Consider the following 23,192-nt stretch of genomic DNA (forward strand, 5'->3'; position numbering starts at 1 on the left):
GCCAATAGAAGACTCTTGGAATTTACTATTTGTTGAAGAATCATTTAATCATTGTTGTTATTGTGTCAATATTATTGTTCACATACTCTATGTCTATTTAGCATTCCTGTATTTTATTTTTATCCCATAGTAAGTGTCGATGTCGACCCCTCGTCACTACTTCTTCAAGGTTAGACTGGATATTTACTAGGCATTATTTATATACTCACGCTACACTTCTGTACTAATCGTGTAGGATCTGAGGCAGGTGCATCCAGCAGTCATACCGGCGCGCACCCTCGATACCCCGAGGCTTAGTGGTGAGCTTCTCTTCTGAGTCAGCAGCACCCAGAGTATCTCTATTGCATTATTTTCTGTCTACTCTAATTCACACAGTAGTTTAGTATTTTTGTATATTCTACTAGTAGCTCATATACTTGTGACACTAGGTCTTGAAATTTTACTAGTAAAAGTTTGAAGGTTTTTGAGTATTTATTTCACCACATTTGTTCTCATATTTGTTTACACTTTATTATATTAAAGTTTTCATCTTTTACTTACTTAATAAATAAAAATCAACTATTTCAAAATTGTTAAAAGAATAAATACATGGCTAGTTCACCGTTGGCTTGCCTAGCGGCAACGTTGGGCAACATCACGGCCTATAGGTAAAATTAGGTCGTGACAACATGGTATAAGAGCACTAGGTTCACGTAGGTCTCACAAGTTATGAGCAAGCCTAATAGAGTCTTGCAGATCGGTGCGCAAGCATCCGTACTTATCTTCGAGAGGCTATAGGGTGTTAGAAAACTACTATTTTCTTTATCTTCTATTAGGCAGTTGATGTTGTGCTAAGTATATTTCCTTTATTCTCTCACAGATGCTGAGAACGCGCATGGCAGATGTACCCGACCGCGGAGGAGCTGCTCCCCCTGTTGCTAGAGGCCGAGGCAGAGGCTGGGGGAGGGCTCCAGCTCGTGGTAGAGGATGAGGGCGTCCTAGAGTTGCTCCAGTTATTCCACTAGTGGATCCAGTAGAGGATCCAATTATTGAGGAGCAGGGCAAGGTGCCTGCAGCGGAGCCAGCCCTGGTGGATTTCATATCCGCACCGGGATTCCAGGAGGTCATGGGTCGTATGCTGCAAATCAGGGATTTTATGACTCATGCTGGTTTATTTCCAGCAGACCCAGCCATATCTCAAGCGGGAGAGGGATCACATACCCATACCGCTCAGGCTCCAGGGCATGCAACTGTCGTATATCAGACTCCGGGCGCACTACCCATGGGCGGAGCTCAACCAGTTGCAACAGCTATACCTGAGCCCAGACCAGCTGCGGCCGACGATCCGCAGAAGCTATTCGACGGATGGACCAGGCTACATCCTCCTGTCTTTAGAGGTAAGCGACATGAGGACCCCTAGGACTTTATTGATCGGTGCAGGGATATACTGCACAACATGAGGATATTGGAGTCCCATGGGGTGGACTTTACGAAATTTCAGCTGGAGGGCAGGGCTCGCAGATGGTGGAAGTCCTATCTTCTCGTCAGACCAGCAAGTTCTCTTCCCATGACTTGGGACCAGTTCACATGCCTCTTCCTAGACAGATATATTCCACCCTCTCAGAGGGAAAAGTTGCGATTTCAGTTTGAGCAGCTCCAGCAGGGCCAGATTGATGGTTCCATGAGGCGAAATTCTCTGAGTTTTCTCACCATGCACTTATGATGGTTCCTACTGATGCAGAGAGAGTGCAGAGGTTTATTGCAGGTTTGCACTCTGGTATTCAGGACACTATGGCCTGAGAGGTTGAGATGGGGACTTTGTACGAGCTAGTTGTGGATATAGCTAACAGGATCGAGGGTGCCCGTCAGCGGAGCCGAGAGTAGGTGACGAGTGATAAGCGATTTCGATATTCTAAAGAGCTCAGTGGTGCACCGGCTGGGGGCAGGGGTCAGTTTGTGAGGGGTTAGTCTAAACAGGCCTACATATCCAACATCGCCTCCTCCTCGGGGTGCTCCAGTGTGGCCTCATTTCGGCGCCATTCCAGAGAGCTCCTACCGTCCCCCAGCTATTCAGGGTTCCTCCAGTGGGCCTTCAGGCCATCAGGGTCAGACTCCAGGTCAGCAGTCCACCGTACCCGACCGGTCGTTTTGTTTTTTAGAATTTCGTTCCCATAAATAAGACTCATCATATGTGCTTTTACTGTTTCATGACTTGCGGGGATGGTTAGTTCAGGTTTGGAAGGGTTCAGATTGAAATCGGAATACTTAATTCCTTAATATTGGCTTTAAAGGGTTAAGTTTGACTTGGGTCAGCATTTCTAGTAAATGACTTCAGAACTGGGGTTTGACGGTCCCACTAGGTTCATATGATGATTTTAGACTTGGGCGTATGTTCGGATCGGGTTTTAGATGACCCGGGAGCGTTTAGGCGCTTAATATTGGAAGTTGGGACATTGAAGGTTTTTCAAGTTCTTTAAATTTGGTTTGATGTAGGTTTTAGTATTATCGAGGTCCATTTGGAATTCCAAGCTTAGGAATAGATCTGTATGGTGATTTAGGACTTGCATGCAAAATTTGGTGTTATTCTGAATAGTTTAAGTATGATTCGGCACGTTCGAAGTAAGTTGGAAGAACTCGAAGTTCATGACTTGATTCCATTTGATTTTGGGTTGTGATTCTTAGTTTTGATGTTATTTCACGTGTCCCGAGGGTGAGAGCGAGCCCATTTTATGTTTACGAACTTGTTGGTAGGTTTGGACGAGGCATCAGGTGCTACTCGGACGATGCGCGGATCGAGTTTGAACTTGAAAGAGCTGCTGGTGCACCAGTTTTGGTGTGCCCGCACTGCGAGATTTTGGCCGCAGGTGAGAGCTCTTGGTCGCAGAAGCTATTTTGGGCGAGTATTAGTGGCACACAGAAGCAGAGTAACTTCCAGAAAAGCGGCCTCACTTCAACGATGAAATGACCGCAGGTGCGAGAAGAGGCTGGCCAGGCTTGGACCGCAGGTGCAACTCTATTTTCTGCAGAAGCGGGAGTCCGTCTGCAGAAGCGGGAGTCCGTCCGCAGAAGTGAAGTCAGGCGGCCTGGGCCAGGACCACACCTGCTATGGATTTTTAGCAGGTGCGGCGCCGCAGATGCGGCCCCTGGTGTGCAAAAGCGGAATCACTGGAGGAAGTGAGGTCCTTTTATGTCGGGACTTAGGCAATTTTAGCTCATTTCTTACATCCCTTAGGCAATTTTGGAGATCTTTGAAAATGGGTTTTCACCTAGCACTTTGAGGTAAGTAATTTCTATATGAGATGAGTTTAATACATGTATTTTGGGTATATTCTTAGCATATAAAGTGTAGAAAATTGTGGGTTTAGCTGAAAAACCTAGGTTATGATAAAAAGAAATTTGATTTAACCACGAAAATAGTTATGCAATTGGATGAAAATTATATATTTGAGTTCGTGAGGTTATGGGTAACAATTTTCTTCAAAAATTTCCGGAATTCGGGCACATGGACCCGGGGGTGAATTTTAAGAATCTTCAAATTTGGGTTGGGTAATTACTCCAATAGCTAAATTATTAACTTTTAAGCGTATATTAATTATTTTATATAACATTTGGCTAGTTTCGGATTGTTCGGCATCAAGTTGAGTCTTTAGCGTGAATTTGTGGCCGGAGAGTGAGCTTTGAGACGAGGTAAGTCTCTTGACTAACCTTGTAAGAGGGAATTTACCCCATATGTGATTTAAATTGCTATTTGATTCTAATTGTGGGGGCTATGTACGTACTAGGTGACGAAAGTCTGTGTGTAGCTACTAATTATGCTGAAGTCCGGGTAGTTTAGGACCCAAATCATGAAATACTTATGATGTTTGCACCCTACTTGTTAATTAAAGCGCTTAAACTATATTAAAACTTGTTAAGGATTTGTAAAGACCGAATTTCACTTATTTGAGTTTTGGCTGGTTACTTGACCGTTAATAGAGATTGTGCTTCTTTGTGTATTAACCTTATAATAGCTTTTAAATTGGATGTTCATAAAGTAATCTCTCTTCTTATGGAGCGGGTCGAACGCCTCGGTAGTATAATAGATGCATCTATGGTTCTTGACGCTCGACCCTCGGTAGTGTACATATTATTCTGGATCGGGCCGTACGACCTCAGCATAAATCATGTATGTTAATGTTTGAAGCCTGAACATACTTGATATTATTTTCATGAAGTGGGAAATTATTATTTATTTATTTGTTCAGAACTTACTTGGAATTAGTATGTGCTAATAGAAGACTCTTGGAATTTACTATTTGTTGAAGAATCATTTAATAATTGTTGTTATTATGTCAATATTATTGTTCATATACTCTATGTCTATTTAGCATTCCTGTATTTTATTGTTAGCCCATAGTAAGTGTCGATGTCGATCCCTCGTCACTACTTCCTTGAGGTTAGACTGGATACTTACTGGGTACATGTTGTTTATGTACTCATGCTACACTTCTGCACTAATCGTGCAGGATATGAGGTAGGTGCATCTCGCAGTCATACCGACGCACACCCCCAATACACGAGGCTTAGTGGTGAGCTGCTCTTCTGAGTCAGTTCAACAGCACTCGGAGTCTCTCTTTTGCATTACTTTCTGTCTACTCTATTTCAGACAATAGTTTAGTATTTTTGTATATTTTACTAGTAGCTCATACACTATTTACTCATAAAATGATACAGCTTAATTTATACGTAGTTTTTAGACAAGTGAACTAATTTGATCCTGAAACAATGCAATAATTGAAGAAATGTACAATACTTAACCTTGAAATATAGACGAAACAACAAAGATAACAATTCCGGAAACAAAGTTTCCGGGCACAGCAATGATGAGATCAAAAAGCATGAAAGTAAGATTGTATTGAGCTTTGTATAGAATGTAGTATAAGTTTTGTCAGAAAATTCATGTCCTTTACAATGATAACTGAGCTCACTATTTATAGCTATGTCTAGGAAAGGAGGTCTTAGGATCGTGTCCTTTTTAAATGTCAATTATGAGGGTCATTGATTAAGATGTAATGGTGAACATAAATGCCAAATTCTCTGTAACAGACCGTCGCTCTTAATGCTGTAGAATATTTTCCTATTAAATGTTATCGAGCGTAGAGCATTTAACACACCTTTATGAACGTTATCCTTTCCGGTGACAAGCGAAATGGCTGCATTCGATCTTCGGTCATTCCTGTATTGGGCTCCACATGTCCTCCCTTTAGACGACCACGTGTCATATCATATTTTACCCTATACAGATAGTCCCTCTACTTTTCGGTGACATAACATTGTGTTACCGGGAAGTTGGTAGAAACACCTTTTTGGCGGGAATTACTATAACTCCCTCTAAATGTCCCTAATAGTTGATTAGATGCACGTCTCTCCACATTTAATGCCCCCAACATGCGTCATCCCATGATTCAGTACAACTTTTCCAATTATTGAGGTAATCACGGCCATGAATTTAGCAGCCAAAACTTTACTTATATGCCATATTTGTTTTCTTTGCGTTTCATAATTTCTCGAGCTTCTGATTTGCATCTTTGTTTTCAATTCTCTCTCTAGCTTTCTTCAAACACAAAACCTTTTCCTTCTTCTTTTCCATTGGTTTCTTCCTCCAAACATGCTGGTTCTACAAAGAACAAGAACAAAACCAACGACTCTGTTCCTTTAACGGTGGGTTCCATTATCCCAAGAAAAAACAGTACCACAAAGAACCTTGAAGAGAAATTCCCTACTGCTAACCCTCGTATATGGGCTGTTAGCAAGTACCCTTCTTCCATTCGCCCTTCTAGTATTCTTACTGTGAAGGAAGACTGTCGCTGCCATGAGTTTGGATATCATTTCTCCGGATCTATCGGAGCGAGTGATCCTTCCTAAGGAAGGTTTTACATATTTTTACACGTATCTCTTTACTTTGGGTGTGTTTTCTTTGAGTAAAGAGGCTGATTCTGTGATTGCGGAGTTTTGCGTTCGCTATCAACTGGCATAGATAAGTCCTTCAGTATGGAGGACGGTCGCCTGTCTTCGACGCTTGTACCAGGAAACTGGAGAGGAGCTAACCTTAGCTCATATGATGAATCTCTATTCCCCCAAAATCTTCCGCGGGTGAATGACAAAACCTCTGCAAGCATGGCCACCATGCTTTGCTTTCTAGCATGGATGATGACAACGACTGTGGGTGGATGGAACGGTTCGTTGCAGTTGCCACCAACGACATCATTCCGACAACGGCTTCATCCTTTCCGGTTGCTTAGAACCATACTCGTAAGCTCTTTGTTTAATATTTCTTTTTACTAGATATTCTTTCATGGTTGTATCGACTATTCACCCTTCGCATATTTCAGCAACTCGATGGATCCCACGGGTGGTGGAAGGTTTCAACTAGTGGGTTCAGAAGATCTTGGACGTCACAACGCCTGAAACGCATTTGTGGAAAAAATTGGCCCTTAAATACGGGTGGAATGCCAAAAATCATGGAAATTATAATTTACCTTGCTTCTATTTTTTTGTATATGGAGAAATTGGTTGAACCCTTCTGACTTGTTCACGAAATTAGGTCTACCTGCGGGCTCTGTTGTTGTCCCCGATGAGGATAATTTGGTTGATCTTGCTGATGCAGCGAGGATGCTTCAGGAAACACTTACTCGAACAGGTATCTCCGGGCCTATTTCAGGCACAAGCACTTCTATACGGACTCCCGCTGGAGAATAAACAACCAAAGAGAAGACGTTCCTTTTCGGCCGGGGAAAAGAATAAGAGGGCAAAGACTGATGTCCCCGAGTCATCTTCGGTGGTGATGACGACTGGTACTCCTTATGGGCCGGTCATAAACACCGTGATAATTGATGATGATGAAGAAGTTTTTGATGAGAGAGCTTCTCTACATAGAAGGCGATGATTTTCATCATCTCAACAGGATGCTCGACTTGTTGAGATTGTTACATCAACTGAAGATGATATCTCAGCACTTTGGGGAGAATCTGATTTGGTAGAAAATGTCAACTCACGTTTTTGGGCCCCAATTGCTGTAACTGGTGCTGCGGGGCTGAGTAGCGGGTCCTTGTCGTCTTTGGTTGGCGAGCATCCAACAACCAGCACTGCATTTGATGCAGCTGCTTCTCATTCTTCAACTCCATCTCCACCTTCACCAACACCAGCAACTGCTACATTACTTCCATCTTCATCCACTCTTCCACCAGCAGTTGCTACATCACCTCCATCGGCCGCACCTGACCATGAAGAAGGTGTTCCTCTTCCACAGTCCCCAGTTCATGGGAATTTGGGGCAAAATTATGCTGCCCCTTCTGAAGATCCACAAAGGAGGAGGAATGTTATTCTTTCAGTCTCTACCGGATGCAACTTGCTATCCCGGCTGGTGGATCTTGCTAATTATCTAAAGCCTTTGGCTTTAGAAAAAGACTCGGAAAAGATTTAGGCACTCTCGGGAGAGTGCTTGTTGAACAATGCCATGCACAACGCCGCAACGGTACATTCTTTTCTTCCTTCATGACTTATTCTACTTTTGTATGAATGTATTCTAAGTTTAACTTCTTCTTGTCTTGTAGGCCAACTTTCTTGCTTCTGAGGGCCTTCAAAGGTTGATCTATGAAAAGGAAGAACTTACTTCTGAACAGAATCAGCTTTTGGTGGAACGAGACCAAACTATTCTCCGCCTCTCGGAACTGGAAACCAAAGCTACTGAGGTTGTTATTTTGGAGGCTCATTTGCAGCAAAGCGAGCAAGAAGAGGTAACCCTTAGCTAAGAAATTAGCCCGCTGAGGGTTTGATTTGATGAAGCTAAGGCCAAATGGGCTGAAATCCAAGACGTCGTTCTTTCTGCAACCGAGAGCGAGGCTGCTACTGCCAAAAAAGTAACCAACTTAGAAGCAGCCTTGAACTCCAAAATCGAAGAGCTTGCTACTGTGGGGAGAAACATACCCAACTAGAAGAGAAATACAGGAAAACTATCGAGCATAACAAGATCTTTAGTTCAACTGTTCGTGACCTTGACGTCAGCCTCAAATCTGCTAGGTCCGAACGGGAAACCCTTTCCGTCGAGGTTTCTCAAATCAAAGAAGAACTTAAGTGCCAAGCAGCTTCCCTCGTTGTTGAAAAAACTTATGCCATGTACAGCATGAGGAGAAAAATCTTGGAAGAGGCCAAAGCTAGTATCATTGACTTTGATGTCGAAATTACTAAGGCCCGAGAGCTTAAGTTAGCTGCTAAAAATGGACTCCCGGCGCAGTCTCATGCTCTTGGTTCTTCTGGTTCCGGTTCCAAGTTTTTGGGAACTGAAGAGGAATCGAAAGGTGATGATGATGAAGACCAAACAGGGGAAAATGTCAAGCCATCGGTGGACCCACCTACATCTTTCTGGAATGCGGACACTTTTACCGTTTTGGCACACTCTTATAAATAAAGACATATCTTTTTCTCAAGTATCGTTTGAGTCTTACTTTCGTTTGAATATCCATGCAAGACTTTAATCTTTGCACTTGCTCAAGAAGTCTAAGCATGTTTTTATGTTCGCACTCTACTGTGTGTAGTCTCGGATGCATTTTTCTCGAAGCATTTTGGTTCCAAGCATTATCCCTTTTACGTGAGAGTTTCTATAAGTATTTGCGCAAGTTTACTTTTTGCCTCCTTTTCATATGCAACTTCGAGTGTATTTTTCACCGATGGCATTTTAGATTCCGAGCATAGATTCATCCGAAACCAACCCTTTAACGTAAGGGTTTTATAAGTATTTGCACAAGTTTACTTTTTGCGTCCTTTTCATATGCAGCTTCAGGTGTATTTATCCCCGATGGAATTTTAGATTCCGGGAATAGATTCTTCCGGAACCAACCATTTAACGTGAGGGATTTTATAAGAGAGGGCCCTCTTATGTTTACGGTGCTCTTGATGAGGGCGTCTCCTGTTCATTACGGTACTAATATTTGAAGTACTTGTTTAACTTTCAAATGACTAAGTTAGCTCATCGTTCAGACAAGAAACAAGATAAAAAAGAAAAAGGATTTCATTTTATTCCTTCTATTTTCAAACAAATACATAAGCATTTTTCTATGTAGAAACGAAATTGCCATTACTTGTGGCTATCTTATACAACTTGTTTCTACGGGGCTGGTTGCGCAGCCCCCGGTCCCAATGATGCGTTTAGTTTACGGATTTTTCATTCCCCTGTTGACATGGAAGTCATTATTGCCGAATCCTCATATATTCCCCCCCCCCCCCAGTGTTCGAATGCGAAGATTGCGAATTGGAACACTGGAAGTCTTGTATCTTCGAAGATTCCACTTATGAATTGCTAGATAATCCTCAACCTCGTAAGACAACTTTACTTCCCCTCGGGAATTTATGCTATCGAGCGAAGGAATATCTAACAACCTTCTAGTGGTTTGTGCTCACGAACGGTTGGGTAACCTTTGTTCGGTAGCAAACTTAACCTCACAGTGAGAATTTTATATCGAACCAAATATTATCTAATTGTCACCTAGTGGTAGCTAGTTTGTTTGCTTTACTATCAAAGGTCTTATTGTTGTTGTATTCGCAGTATGCTTTCCGCTTGAATAATGTTCATCAGCAATAATATCTTTTGAGGTGTGCCACGTTCCAGTTGCTAGGCAACTTGTCTCCATTCTAGTTCTCCAACTCGTATGATCCTTTCCTGGTGATAGCTGAAACCCGGTAGGGACCTTCCCATATTGGACCTAGCTTCCCTGCGTTGAGCTCCCGGGTGTTTTGGGTTACTTTCCTCAGAACCAAGTCTCCTACTTTGAAATAACGGAAGTTGGCTCTTCGATTATAATATCGCTTTATTCTCTACTTTTTTGAGCTACCATTCTTATATGCGCCAAGTCCCTACGTTCCTCGAGCAGTTCCAAGTTGACTAACATCGCCTCGTTGTTCGATTCTTCATCTGCTCAAAAATATCTCAAAGTAGGTTCACCTAATTCTACTAGGATTAGGGTTTCAGCCCCATACACAAGGGAAAAAGGAGATTCTCCTGTACTCGATTTGGCCGTTGTTTGGTAGGCCCATAGAACTCCGGGCAATTCTTCGGGCCAATTGCCTTTTGCTGGTTCCAACCTTTTCTTGAGGTTTTGAATAATCACTTTGTTTGTTGACTCCGCTTGACCGTTTGCACTTGGATGATAAGGAGAAGATGTGATTCTCTTTATCTTTAAATCTTCGAGGAATTCTGTAACTTTTGCACCGATAAATTGTGACCCATTGTTGCATGCTATCTCTTTTGGTATTCCGAACCTGCAAATTATATTTTCCCACATGAAATTGACCACTTCGCGTTTTTCGATCATCTGATAAGGACGTGCCTCCACCCATTTGGAAAAATAGTCAGTCAAAATTAAAAGAAACCTTACCTTTCCGTGAGCTGGTGGCAGCGGTCCAACGATGTCCATCCCCCATTTCATGAACGGCCATGGGGACAAAACAGAATGTAAGGGTTCTGCCATTTGATGTACTAGTGGTGCGTAGCATTGACACTTATTACATTTTCATACGAAGTCTTTGGCGTCTTGTTCATGCGAGGCCAGTAATTTCCTTCTCGTACCAACTTTAGCACTAAAGAATACATGCCCGAGTGATTGCTGCATATCCCTTCGTGGACTTCTCTCATGACATAATTAGCTTCTGACGCTCCTAAGCATCGGGCCAGCAGGCCTTAGAAGGACTTTCTATATAATTGGCCTCTCTTGAAGCTATATCGTGCAACGTTGGCGCGTAATGGCCGTGATGCTTTGGGGTCTTCAGGCAACTTCCCGTGCTCAAGATAGTTGATTATTTCATTTATCCATACCCAAACTAGACTAGTCGAATTTACCTCATGGTAACCATCCGTATCTAGGACTGAGCTCATCAGTTATTCTAACATCCCGGATTCTAATCCCTTTATTTGCGTCGATGATCCTAAGTTTGTAAATGCATCCGCTTCTGCGTTATACTCCCGCGGGATGTAAGTAATTGACCACTCCCGGAATCGCGCCAAAAGAGTCTAGACCTTTACCACGTATTGTTGCATACTTTCTTGTTTAGTATTAAAGATCCCGTAGACCTGATTTACCACCAGTTGCGAGTCACATTTAATTTCGATAACCTCGGAATCAAGTCCTCGGGCCAATTCGAACCCTGCAATCAAAGCTTCATACTCTGCTTCATTGTTAGTTAAAGGGAATTTTCTGATGGCTTGCCTTAGGGTTTTCCCCGAAGGCGTGATTAAGACTCTTCCGAGTCCAGACCCCTTTACGTTGGAATCTCCATCCGTAAATAAGGTCCAAACCCCCGATTTTGATTCCGACACCATAACTGCCTTCTTGGTTGCCAGAGTCAGTAGTCCCGGAGTGAAATCGACCATGAAGTCAGCCAAGACTTACGACTTAATTGTAGTCCTCGGTTTATATTCTATGTTGAACTCACTCATTTTCACATGCCCGAGAGCTCGGGTTTATGGAGGATGTTCCACAAAGGAAAAGTAGTCACCACGGCTATCGGGTGACATTGGAAGTATGGCCTCACCTTCCGAGCTGCGACTACAAAAGCTAAGGCCAGTTTTTCCAAATGTGGGTAGCGAGTTTCTGCTCCCGTTAAAATTTTGCTAACGTAATAAATGGAAAATTACGTTTCTTCATCCTCCCGGACTAAAACCGTACTTACCACAACTTCTGAAACTGCGAGGTAGACCAGCAATGTTTCACTTTCTTTTGGTTTTGAAAGCAATGGAGGGATCGATAAGTATTTCTTTAGATCCCTCAGAGCCTGTTGGCACTCCGGTGTCCATTCGAAATTATTCTTCTTTTTAAGCAATGTGAAGAAGCGATGACATTTTTCCGATGACCAGGAAATGAACCTGCTCAAAGCTGGTAATCTTCCTGTGAGCCTTTGGACTTCCTTTACGTTCGACAATTGATCCGGGATATCCTCTATGGCTTGATATTGTCAGGATTTACCTCAATTCCCCTTTGTGAGACCAAAAATCCCAGAAACTTACCAGAACTGACCCCGAACACAAACTTCTCGGGGTTAAGTTTCATGTTATGCTTCTTTAGGATATCGAATGTTTCTTGCAAATGCTTAAGATGATAACCTGCATTCAAAGAATTAACGAGCATATCGTCTATATAAACTTCCATAGTCTTTCCTATTTGCTTTTCGAACATCTTATTTACATATTGATAAGTGGCCCCGACATTTTTCAACCCGAATGGCATTACATTATAACAATATGTACCAAAATTCGTTATAAACGAAGTTTTTTCCTGATCTCCCGGGTTCATCTTGATTTGGTTGTACTCGAAATAAGCATTGAGGAAACTCATCAACTCGTGCCCGGCCGTGGCATCAATCATTTGATCGATATTTGGTAGTGGGAACGAGTCTTTTGGGCACGCCTTATTAAGGTCTTTATAGTCTACACACATGCGAAATTTATTGTTATTCTTAGTAACTAATACTATATTGGCTAGCCAGTCCGGATATCTTACCTCTTGGACCAAACCAATTTTAAACAAGCGGGTTACCTCTTCTTTGAGGAATTTATTCCTAGCCTCGGCAATAGGGCGTTTCTTTTGCCTTACCGGAGGTAACTCCTTCTAGCTCGGGAGTAGATGTCGGTTCCTGTAATTTCTATGCCATGTGTTCCTTCCCTTTGCTACTAGAAACTGAGATTGCATTCATCTCTCTTGCTGCCGGTTGATCACCTCTTATCTGCTTGATTCCTTCGGGCGTTGGAAACTTCAGCAATTGGTGATATGTTGAAGGTACAACTTTCATCTCGTGTAATCATGGCCTTCCCAGGATGATGTTGTATCCCATATCACCATCTACTATTTCGAAAATATTGTTTTCATTACTCTTTCAGCATTCGTGAGAAGCAAAATCTCTCATCGGGTCATCACGCTCGCAAGGTTGAATCCAGTGAGGAGCTTTGCTGCCGGAATAATTCTTCCGGTGAGTTTAGTTTGTTCCAATACTCTCCATTGTATGATATTGGCCGAATTCCCCGGATTCACTAGAACACGTTTAATCTTAAAATCTAACACATTTAAAGAAATTACCAGTATGTCGTTGTATGGTAACAACAATCCGTCTGCTTCCTTCTCTGTGAAAGTGATATCGTCTTCCCAGAGTCTTTTACTATGAGTTATTGATACTTTTGTCTTCTTCGCTGCCGAAAAGGTGACCCCATTAATCTCATTCCCCTCGAAGATCATATTGATCGTTTGGCATGTGGGTTCTTCTCCTGCTTTCAAAAGTTCTCTGTTACGACCATAATTGTTCTTAGCTCGATCACTCAAGAATTCTCTGAGATGACCATTCTTCAATAGTGTTGCCACCTCCTCTCAGAGGTATCGGCAGTCCCCTGTCCGGTGGCCGTTAGTCCCATGGTCCTTTGGCCGATGATATGGAACCGACCTGGTCATCTTCGACCCTTATCTTTGACTCGTACCGGTTGTGAACATCTGCCCAAGTTGTTGCTTGAAATTCAAGCAGGCTCTCCTTCAGCTTCCGGGAAGCGTCTGAGCTTCTCGGTTTTAATCCTTTGGTGAATTCTTCATATTCCCATAATTGTTCTTAGCTCGGTCACTCAAGAATTCTCTGAGAAGACCATTCTTCAATAGTGTTGCCACCTCCTCTCAGAGGTGTCGACAGTTCCCTGTTCGGTGGCCGTTAGTCCCATGGTCCTTTGGCCGATGATATGGAACCGACCTGGTCATTTTCGATCCTTATCTTTGACTCGTATCGGTTGTGAACATCTGCCCAAGTTGTTGCTTGAAACTCAAGCAGGCTCTCCTTCAGCTTCCGGGAAGCGTCTGAGCTTCTCGGGTTTAATCCTTTGGTGAATTCTTCATATGCCCATTCATCCGGGACAGCCGAGAGTAATATTCTTTATTTCTGGAATCGGGTAACAAACTCTCGTAATAATTCGGATTCTCCCTGTGCGATCTTGAATATGTCGGCCTTCCAGGATTGTTCTTTTCTGGACCCGGCATGAGCCTTGATGAAAGAATCTCCGAGCTTCTCAAAGGAATCTATGGAATGCTCGGGTAATAATGAATACCACGTTAGGGATCCCCTTGTGATAGTTTCTCCAAATTTCTTTAGCAGCATATATTCAATATCGTGAGGAGATAGATCATTTACTTTTACCGTCGTTGTGTAGGTGGTAATATGCTCATGTGGGTCTGAAGTCCCATCATACTTTGGAATTTCAGGCATCTTGAATCGCTTTCGGGATTAGTTCTGGTGCCGCACTCAGCTTGTACGGTAATTGAATATACTTCTTCGAGTCTGGGCCTTTCAATACTGGTGGCGCGCCCTAAATTTGGTCCATGCGGGCGTTTACTTCCCTCATGAACCGTAAAAGTTCATTCTTGAACGGGTCGTTCTCGTTGTTGAGACCGTATCTGCTCCCCCCAGCCCCGTCGAAGCCAACTTTGCCCCTGGGAGTGTTGTTATCGATTCTCTGTGTTATTTGGTTTGCGGGAACACCAGGAGGAATTGGATCTCGTCTGTTTGCATTATTCAAAGCCCCTGATAGCGCATGCTTCAGTTCCGTCATAACCTGATCCTGACGCGTGAGATGGCCTAGAATGATTGTTTGTTGCTCTTGCAGGATCCTCACCGCATCCACGACATGCTCCTCGTCAGAATCATCAGAAGTTATCTCTCGAACCTGTCGAGGGTCCTGCCTATCATGCACCAGCGTGGCGTCATTTCCCTCATTGCGGGTGTCACCGATTGAATCCTCGAAATGAGGTTGATCCCCTCGAATTTCTGGGTCGTACGTGTTGTTAACAGTGTTATCTACCAATTGTTTATGATTTTTCTAAGACAATAATAATCAAATCGCGTTAGTAAAAACGATAAGGATTAATTTAATTGCACGACTGTCTAGGCCCCACGGTGGGCGCCAAACTATTTATCCGTAAAATGATACAATTAAATTTATATGTGATTTCTAGACAAGTGAACTAATTTGATCCTGAAATAACTCAATAATTGAATAAATGTACAATGCTTAGCCTTGAAATATAGACGAAATAACAAAGATAACAATTTCGGGAACAAAATTTCCGGGCACAGCAATGATGAGATCAAAAAGCAAGAAAGTAAGATTGTATTGAGCTTTGTATAGAATGTAGTATTGGTTTTGCTAGAAAATTCGTGTCCTTTACAATAATAATTAAGCTTACTATTTATAGTTATGTCTAGGGAAGGAGGTCCTAGGATCATGTCCTCCTTTAATGTTAATTATGAGGGTCATTGATGAAGATGTAACGGTGAACTAAATGCCAAATTCTCTGTAACGGACCGTCGCTCTTAATGCTGCAGAATATTCCATATTAAAATCTACCGGGTGCAGATCATTTAACACACATTTATGAACGTTATCCTTTCCAGTAATAATAAGAATGGTTGCGTTTGGTCTTCGGTCATTCCTGTCTTGGGTTCCACGTGTCCTCCCTTTAGACGATCACGTGTCATATCATATTTCACCCTATACATACACTTGTGACATCAGGTCTTGAAATTTTACTAGTAGACATTTGGAGGTTTTTGAGTATTTATTTCACCACACTTGTTCTCATATTTGTTTACACTTTATTATATTAAATTTTTTATATTTTACTTACTTAATAAATAAAAAACAACTATTTCGAAATTGTTAAAAGAATAAATACTCTTGAGCCGAGGGTCTATTGGAAACAACATCTCTATCCTCACAAGGTAGGGGTAAGGTCTGCTTACACACTACCCTACCCAGACCTCACGGTGTGGGATAAGACTAAATATGTTGTTGTTGTTGTTGTTGTTGTTAAAAGAATAAATATATGGCTAGTTCACCATTGGCCTGCCTAGCGGCGACGTTGAGTGTCATCACGATCTATAGGTAAAATCGAGTCGTGACATAGATAAAGCAAAAAAGCTATTATTGACGGCATGGTTAGTTACTTGATGAATATTTATGAATGATAATAATTAAAAGGTCATTATTTATTAACGATTAATTGCTGCCTAAATAATTAGTTATCTTCATTAAGGAACACATAAAGGTCAACAATAGGTTGCAAAAGAGCAAAATAGAATATTAAATTAAAACAAATAGAGAACTAAATACCTGCAGAAGGTGTGGCACTACGAGGATTCGTACCGTATATCTATTTTGAGCGAGAGCAAAAAAAAGAATAGAATTGTATGCCACGCGCTGGAGAAGCGAGAGTGGTGGAGGAGGTTTAGGTTAATAAATACGAGGGGTACATAGTAAGAAAGCCATTGGTCAGTGGAAGAGCAAAATGAGGCAAAGGGTGGGCCCACTCCCGTACTCTTGGATTGGACATTTCTGGAAAGTTTGCCTTTTATTGCTATTATTCCAATTTCCCTTTTCTGAAACCAAACCCCTCTTGCCCCTCTGCCGTGGACCTGATCCTCCCTGACTCACAAATCACAATAATTCCCAATACTTGTATTCCCAATATACCCCTCTTTCCACTCCATATTTACCATTCCCTTTTCCTAAATAGTAAACAAGGTGAAAACAAAAAGCATACAGCAAGTTGAAAAAGTAAATGATAAAAAGAAAAAAGAATTTAAGTGGGCTTTGGACATAAGAATTGTAAAATTTCAAAATAGAGGTAAAAAACTTTTTAAGTGAAAATGGTATTTGAAATTTAGAGTTATGTTTGGACATAAATATAATTTTGGATTGTTTTTGAAGTTTTGTGAGTAATATGAGTGAAATTTTTGAAAAATAATTTTTTGAAATTTTTAAAATTTTTCGAAAATCTGCAAAATGCATTTTCAAGTGAAAATTGAAAATTTTATGAACAAACAATAATTTCGAAAAAAATAAATTTTTTTGGAAAAGAGAGAAAAATTTCTTATGTCCAAACGTACTCTAAGTCTTGTACACTAGTAAGCTGTGTAAAATAATTATATAATCAAATTAAATTTATCTTTATAGCATGTTTGATATTGTAACATGAAAATAGAGTAATAGTTTGTTATATTAAAAAGTTAACACCAAAGTAGGCAGTATATATAACTTAGTCCAAAATAAAAATCAGTACGAAAAGAAAATCTAAGAGAGAGATAAAGGGGATTTTGTCTAACGTGGGAGTGGATGAATGAAAAGGAAATGACAATTAGTTGTAGCTAATAAAGGTAATAGAGTAGTAAGTCATCCATTCAGTCTTGCAGCTGTCTATTTCCATTAGTGGATATTTTACAAATATATATATACTCAGAGACAGAAAGAAAACTCAAAGGAATGAATGGAGAGAATGCTTTTCGATTTGGTTAACGTCGGAAAGTTGCGTAATTAAGAAAGAGACCCTTCTTACTTTAAATTTTTTTTTTACCCTTTTGTTTTTCCTTTTTCTTTTTCTTTAGAACAGCCAAGTCCAACCAATAAGAAAATATCAGATAGATTTCGAGATCAGTAAAGTTACTGTGGGTACACAGTTCTCCTTTCATTAAAGAGTGTGAAGAGATTGGTTAAAAACACTAGAGTACTGCACTGCAAGTAGAAAAAAGTGAACTAGCCAGTTAAAAAAAACGAAAGCAAAAGTATTTATGAATGATTAAACAAGAGAGAAAGGCAAGTGACTTGGGACAAGAAAATAGATTAGTAGTACTAGGGTTGGGTGAAATGGGGTGGCTGCTTTTAGGGGTAGTGTTCTAAAATTGGCCTCGTCTATGTCTTTATTGGGCAGCTAAGAGAGGAATGGCACAAGATCTAGTGAAATACTACTACTAGTAGTAACTTAATACAAGTGGGAAACATATATCTATCATATCTAACCCTATATCTCTCTCCACTAACCTTTTTTTTCCCAACAACTTAACCTCTCTATAAGTCGTAGGTTTCATGTTCTTTCAATACTCAGCACACAACTTTCGATTTTTTATCATTATTTAATAGTATATATTCAACTCCACGCATCTATTTTAGACAGACAAAGAGAGAGAAGAACAAAGAAGCACAACTAGAGAGAGAGAAGAATATTTAAAAGTTTAGGAAACTGAAAACAAGTCCTTTTGTAGCAATAGCCATAACCCCCACACCACCATACCCACCCCACCCCACCCCCTGGGTCGGAGATGAGAGGAGCTGACCCATAAAATATCTTCAAAATTTTCTACTATTTTTTATTGTATAGTTTTGTGATTCTTGGGTTTATGGAGTGTAGAGAAATGTGGGATCTAAACGATTCTCCAGATCGACGAAGGGATGAAAAATCAGAAGAAGGCTGCTCTTCTCCTATAGAGCTAGAGGGCGATGATGAGAAAGGTAAACGGGTCGGATCCGTTTCGAATTCAAGTTCATCGGCAGTAGCTATTGATGATATTTCGGAGGAGGAAGATGGAGAAAAAGGCAAGAAAAAGAGAAGTAGTCCTAGCAAAATATTCGGCTTCTCCGTGGTGGGTCCCGGTAACGACGATGAGGAACAGCCGGTAACCCGTCAGTTTTTTCCGGTTGATGAGTCTGAAACGAGTGCGCCTACCAATGGATCCCCGAATTTTCCCATGGCTCACTGGGTTGGAGTTAAATTTTACCAAACTGAGCCACTTGGCAACACGGGAGCGGGCAAGCCAATGGATGTGGCTCAACAACAGCAGCAGCAGCCTACGAAGAAGAGCCGCCGTGGACCAAGGTCTAGGAGCTCACAGTACCGTGGGGTTACCTTCTACCGGAGAACTGGCCGGTGGGAGTCTCACATATGGTGCGCCCTTAAAACCATTCACTCCACGCTCCAAATTTTTGATGATTCCAATTTATACCTACCATCGCTCTCGTTATTTATTATTCTGAATTTATTACCCGTGTTCCTTTTCCTCATTTGCTTTAATAATTTCAGGGATTGCGGGAAGCAAGTTTATCTAGGTATGTGATCTTTATTTTTTTGAACTGAGTTTTAAGCTTAGTAATTAATAGCATCATTTGCTATTGTTCATATCGAAAATTAATCTGATAATTTAAACGGGGTTTCCTTTTCATCAATATTTCTGTATAGGTGGATTTGATACGGCACATGCAGCAGCTCGGTGAGCTTCTGGTTCTCAATACTAAATGTTCTTCGTTTGTTTTTTATTTTTGTTTTTTGTAATTATATCTGATAAATTAAAAATAAAAAATTTACAGGGCATACGATAGGGCAGCTATCAAATTCCGGGGAGTGGAAGCAGACATAAACTTTAACTTAGAGGATTATGAGTCCGACTTGAAACAGGTAATTTCATGATCTGATCAGCGTGACAGATTTGGAAAAGTGTGTTTTATATTTTTTCTGATTTCTGTGTGCCTGTATAGTTGGAGAACTTTTGTATAATCCTGGCCTCATCTTCAACAGTGTTTTCCTTATCTTCAACAGTTGTTTGCTTTACATTTTGATTGGAAGAATTAAATTGTTTTTTATTCTTTTTTCGATTTTTTATTTTTTTTGGGTATGATACAGATGACCAATTTAACAAAGGAAGAATTTGTGCATGTGCTTCGGAGGCAAAGTACTGGATTTCCGAGGGGAAGCTCCAAGTATAGAGGGGTGACTTTGCACAAATGTGGTAGATGGGAAGCTAGAATGGGACAGTTCTTAGGCAAAAAGTAAACAGTAAAAAAATAAATCCTATTCTCATACTGACTTATTATTCTTCTGAGTGGGTTCAATCCATTTTCTTAGGGAATAGTCCTTTTTTGTTCTCAATTCCATCCATTCTTTACTACCTATTAACTTTTATTCTCGAATTTTTGTTGAATAGGTACGTTTATTTGGGCCTCTTTGATACTGAGGTTGAAGCTGCCAGGTGTGTGGTTGCACTGCCTAATTTATTTTTCCTACTTAGTACTAATTAATTTCCATTGCTTGCTCTCGAATTACTAATTAATAAAGAGCCTTAGGCCTTTAATTTATTGAATATATAGTGCGGCTAACGTCTTTTTTTTTTTTTTTTTTAATTTGCTTCAACTATATATAGGGCTTATGATAAAGCTGCCATCAAGTGTAATGGGAAGGATGCAGTTACTAACTTTGATCCTAGCATTTATGAAAATGAACTCAACTCAACTGGTAAATACCATACTACATTTTTTTGCTTTCTACGTGGTAATTAAGTTGCTGTAATTTTGTTAACAGAAGATCAGAAAAAAAAATTATACAGAAAAGATTAAGCTGCAAAATATTCATTAGTGTGGTTTTCCAGAATCTACTGATAATGCAGCAGATCACAATCTTGACCTGAGCTTGGGTGGTTCAAGCTCAAAGCAAGGAAACCGAGAAAATGGGGATAATATTAATAGGGGTCAAAATCCTTCATCTATGCAATTTGGTGTTGATTGGCGGCAGCAAGGATTAAGGCCTGAGGTACTAATTAATTAGTTGAATATTATAGTTTAAAATTATCTTCCTTTTTCTTTTGATCTTCAAATGCAAAATGTTTTATTTTCCAGAAGCAAACTGCTCCAATCGATATGAATGGTCGAAGAAGAGATAAGGGGTACAATGAATCAGAAACGTTGCAGCTCTTGAGCCAGACACACCTACATTCTCCAGTGTCGTTGAAGCCTAATAATAATAGTCAAGTACAACGGTTTGGCCAATTTATGAGACCTGGTGAATCCCATATGATTCAAATGTTTCCACATCAGTTCAGCTCATCAAATTATCAAGTGAATATATACCCAATTTTATCATTTACCATAAGTGGCATCTTAACTTTTCTCCGAGCCATTTTTAATTGTTGTAACATGACTATATATATATATATATATATATATATATATATATATATATATGTATACAGGTTCAATTTCCAAGCGGCAGCAATGGAGGCAGAATTGGAGCTACAAATGTAGGAGAAATTTCGCTGTCAACAAGCAATGCTTCTTCACAATGGCAATCCAATTATCCTCCTCAGATATTTGCAGCTGCTGCAGCATCATCAGGATTCCCCCAGCAGATAGTAAGACCTCAAAATTGGTCCTCAGAAAATGGCTTCCATCACTCTTTCATGAGACCCTCTAATTGACCATATTCCACTTCTTCATCATATTTCTTTGCCATTTTCTACTTGTGGTTTATAAACCTTTGTAAAGAGTAAAGGGTTGAGATTCTTAATACATATTACCCAAGGCTCTTTTGGTTGGAACCCCGGAAAAAGAAAAATAGAAACAAAAGGGTGGACAAAAGTTTTGGGAAATTCTTAACTTTTTGGAAAATATGTCTCCTCCGCATTTGTCCAAAACTAACTGAAGGAAAGATTTTCAACTAGACTTCTATTAGATTCTTCTGACTATAAGCTGGCAATTTAATTTGCCCCCATTCGCAGTCGTGCTTTTCACCAACCTCTCATTGTAACTTGTTTACATCTGGAGCTTCTTATGGAGTATTATATAGTATTTTTTTATTCGCTTATTTTTGTCTTCATTCTTTTACTTGTAACAAAAGCCCAACCACTTCAAACTCCCATTTGAGTAACGAGATGGAATAAACAAATTAACGTCTTTGGGTAATTGATGTGTAATGAGTAGAAAGAGTACCAAAACTCTTTGACAGGTACGCTACATATCTTTTGTTAAAATGGGGAACTTTTGATTAGTCTTGTTCATACTAAGAACGTTAGCACAGGTCAAAGTTCTCCTTTTTTTTTATCTTCTGTTCTTTTTTAGACATGTGAAAATAAGGACAGAGTGAAAAGAAAAGAGGGCAAGTAGGCAGATGTACAAAATGGGATGGTTTTGTTTTCTGGGAAATATCACCGCATGGGGATGAATTGTCACTTGTCAATGGTTGTCCTTTGAATCAGTTCTCATGACTAATAGTATGTGTCAGACATGGCTATTATGGTGAGAGGGACTTAACAACAATAACAAGAACCCATAAGTGGGATATAAGAAGGCAAAAGAGTATGTTGTTTTCGATAGACTTTCACCCAACAAGCAAAACAATCCAAAGCTAAAGAAATAACAAGTAATAATAGAGATTTACAACTAAGAAAATACAAGATTACACTTATATTATTGGTGCTAGAAAGAAAAGCACTCGATTATCTATTAACCCTTTACATTAATTCTTGACATTCATACCTTCTTATCAAAGTGAGTCGAGGGTCTTCCGGAAATAGCCTCTCTATTCCCGTTGGGGTAGGGGTAAGGTCTGCGTATACTCTACCTTCCCCGGATCCCACTGGTGAGATTTTACTGGGTCGTTGTTGTTGTTGTTGTACACCTTTCTATCAAAGATCATGTTCTCGATCGGTAAGCTGAAGTATCACATGTCCTACCTAATCACATCTCCCCAATACTTTTTTGGACTACCTCTACTCCTCATACCAATCAAGACCAACCTCTCACACCTCCTTAATAGTGCATTTATCTAAGTCTCGCTTCCCGCATCTTGTCCTCTACGTAAGCCACTCACATCTTGTCCAGAATATCTTCATTCTTAATCTTATCTGACCTGGTATGCCCACACATCCATCTCAGCATTTTCATATGTGCTACTCTCATCTTCTGGACCTCAATCCTAAAATTAACTTTTTTCTTTTTCTTTTTTTGGTTCGAGAAAATTATGGCGAGAGATCCATCACGGCACCTTGCTACCCGGGCCTTCGCGCGACGCTTTAGCATTACACTAAAATTAACTTCAAAGCACGTAGAGAATGAAAAGTGAATATTGAATTGCAAACCTGTAGAGTTGTTATTGTATATCTATAGATGAAAAAAATATCTCCACATGTGACTAGTGAAGTTTGATCTAATGCTCTGCTGTGATAAATTTATGGTTACAAGCTCATCGTCAAGGATAAAATATACTAATATTTAAAGTCAAAAAGTTTAAAACCATAAAAATATAGTACCGTTTTTTAACTTAATTCAAAAAGGTATCACATAAAATAAAAATTTAAAAGTTGTAAAGTTTATTTACCACTATGTGTAAACATTGTATCCTCATGGGAAAGATAGGGGTGCGGAAAATATATATCTATAGATGCAAAGTTTGGTCTTCAATAGACCTTTATCTTCTCTTATCAAGAACCTTACACACCAAAAATATTTTTGAAAAATAAAACCCGAGCCTGGTCATCATCCAATAAAGGTCAAAGTAGGGTTTTCCTGATTTAGTCGCTTCTACCGCTAGTTTCTATAATTGTGTACTTTGCCAGGGAACAGA

General features: G+C 40.2%; 1 protein-coding gene across 1 annotated transcript; it reads left to right on the top strand.

Annotated features, from left to right (window-relative positions):
- Positions 1-17,741: 17,741 nt before the first annotated feature.
- LOC104087146 (floral homeotic protein APETALA 2) lies at positions 17,742-21,434 on the top strand. Its single transcript, XM_009591551.4, has 10 exons — positions 17,742-18,749; positions 18,885-18,910; positions 19,041-19,071; positions 19,169-19,256; positions 19,482-19,627; positions 19,783-19,827; positions 19,999-20,090; positions 20,224-20,384; positions 20,471-20,689; positions 20,824-21,434. The coding sequence occupies exons 1-10, from the start codon at positions 18,205-18,207 to the stop codon at positions 21,046-21,048; spliced, it is 1,578 nt and encodes a 525-aa protein (XP_009589846.1). The 5' UTR covers positions 17,742-18,204; the 3' UTR covers positions 21,049-21,434.
- The last annotated feature ends 1,758 nt before the right edge of the window (positions 21,435-23,192 follow it).

The sequence above is a fragment of the Nicotiana tomentosiformis genome, chromosome 2 (genome assembly GCF_000390325.3).
Source record: "Nicotiana tomentosiformis chromosome 2, ASM39032v3, whole genome shotgun sequence".
Lineage (NCBI taxonomy): Eukaryota > Viridiplantae > Streptophyta > Magnoliopsida > Solanales > Solanaceae > Nicotiana > Nicotiana tomentosiformis.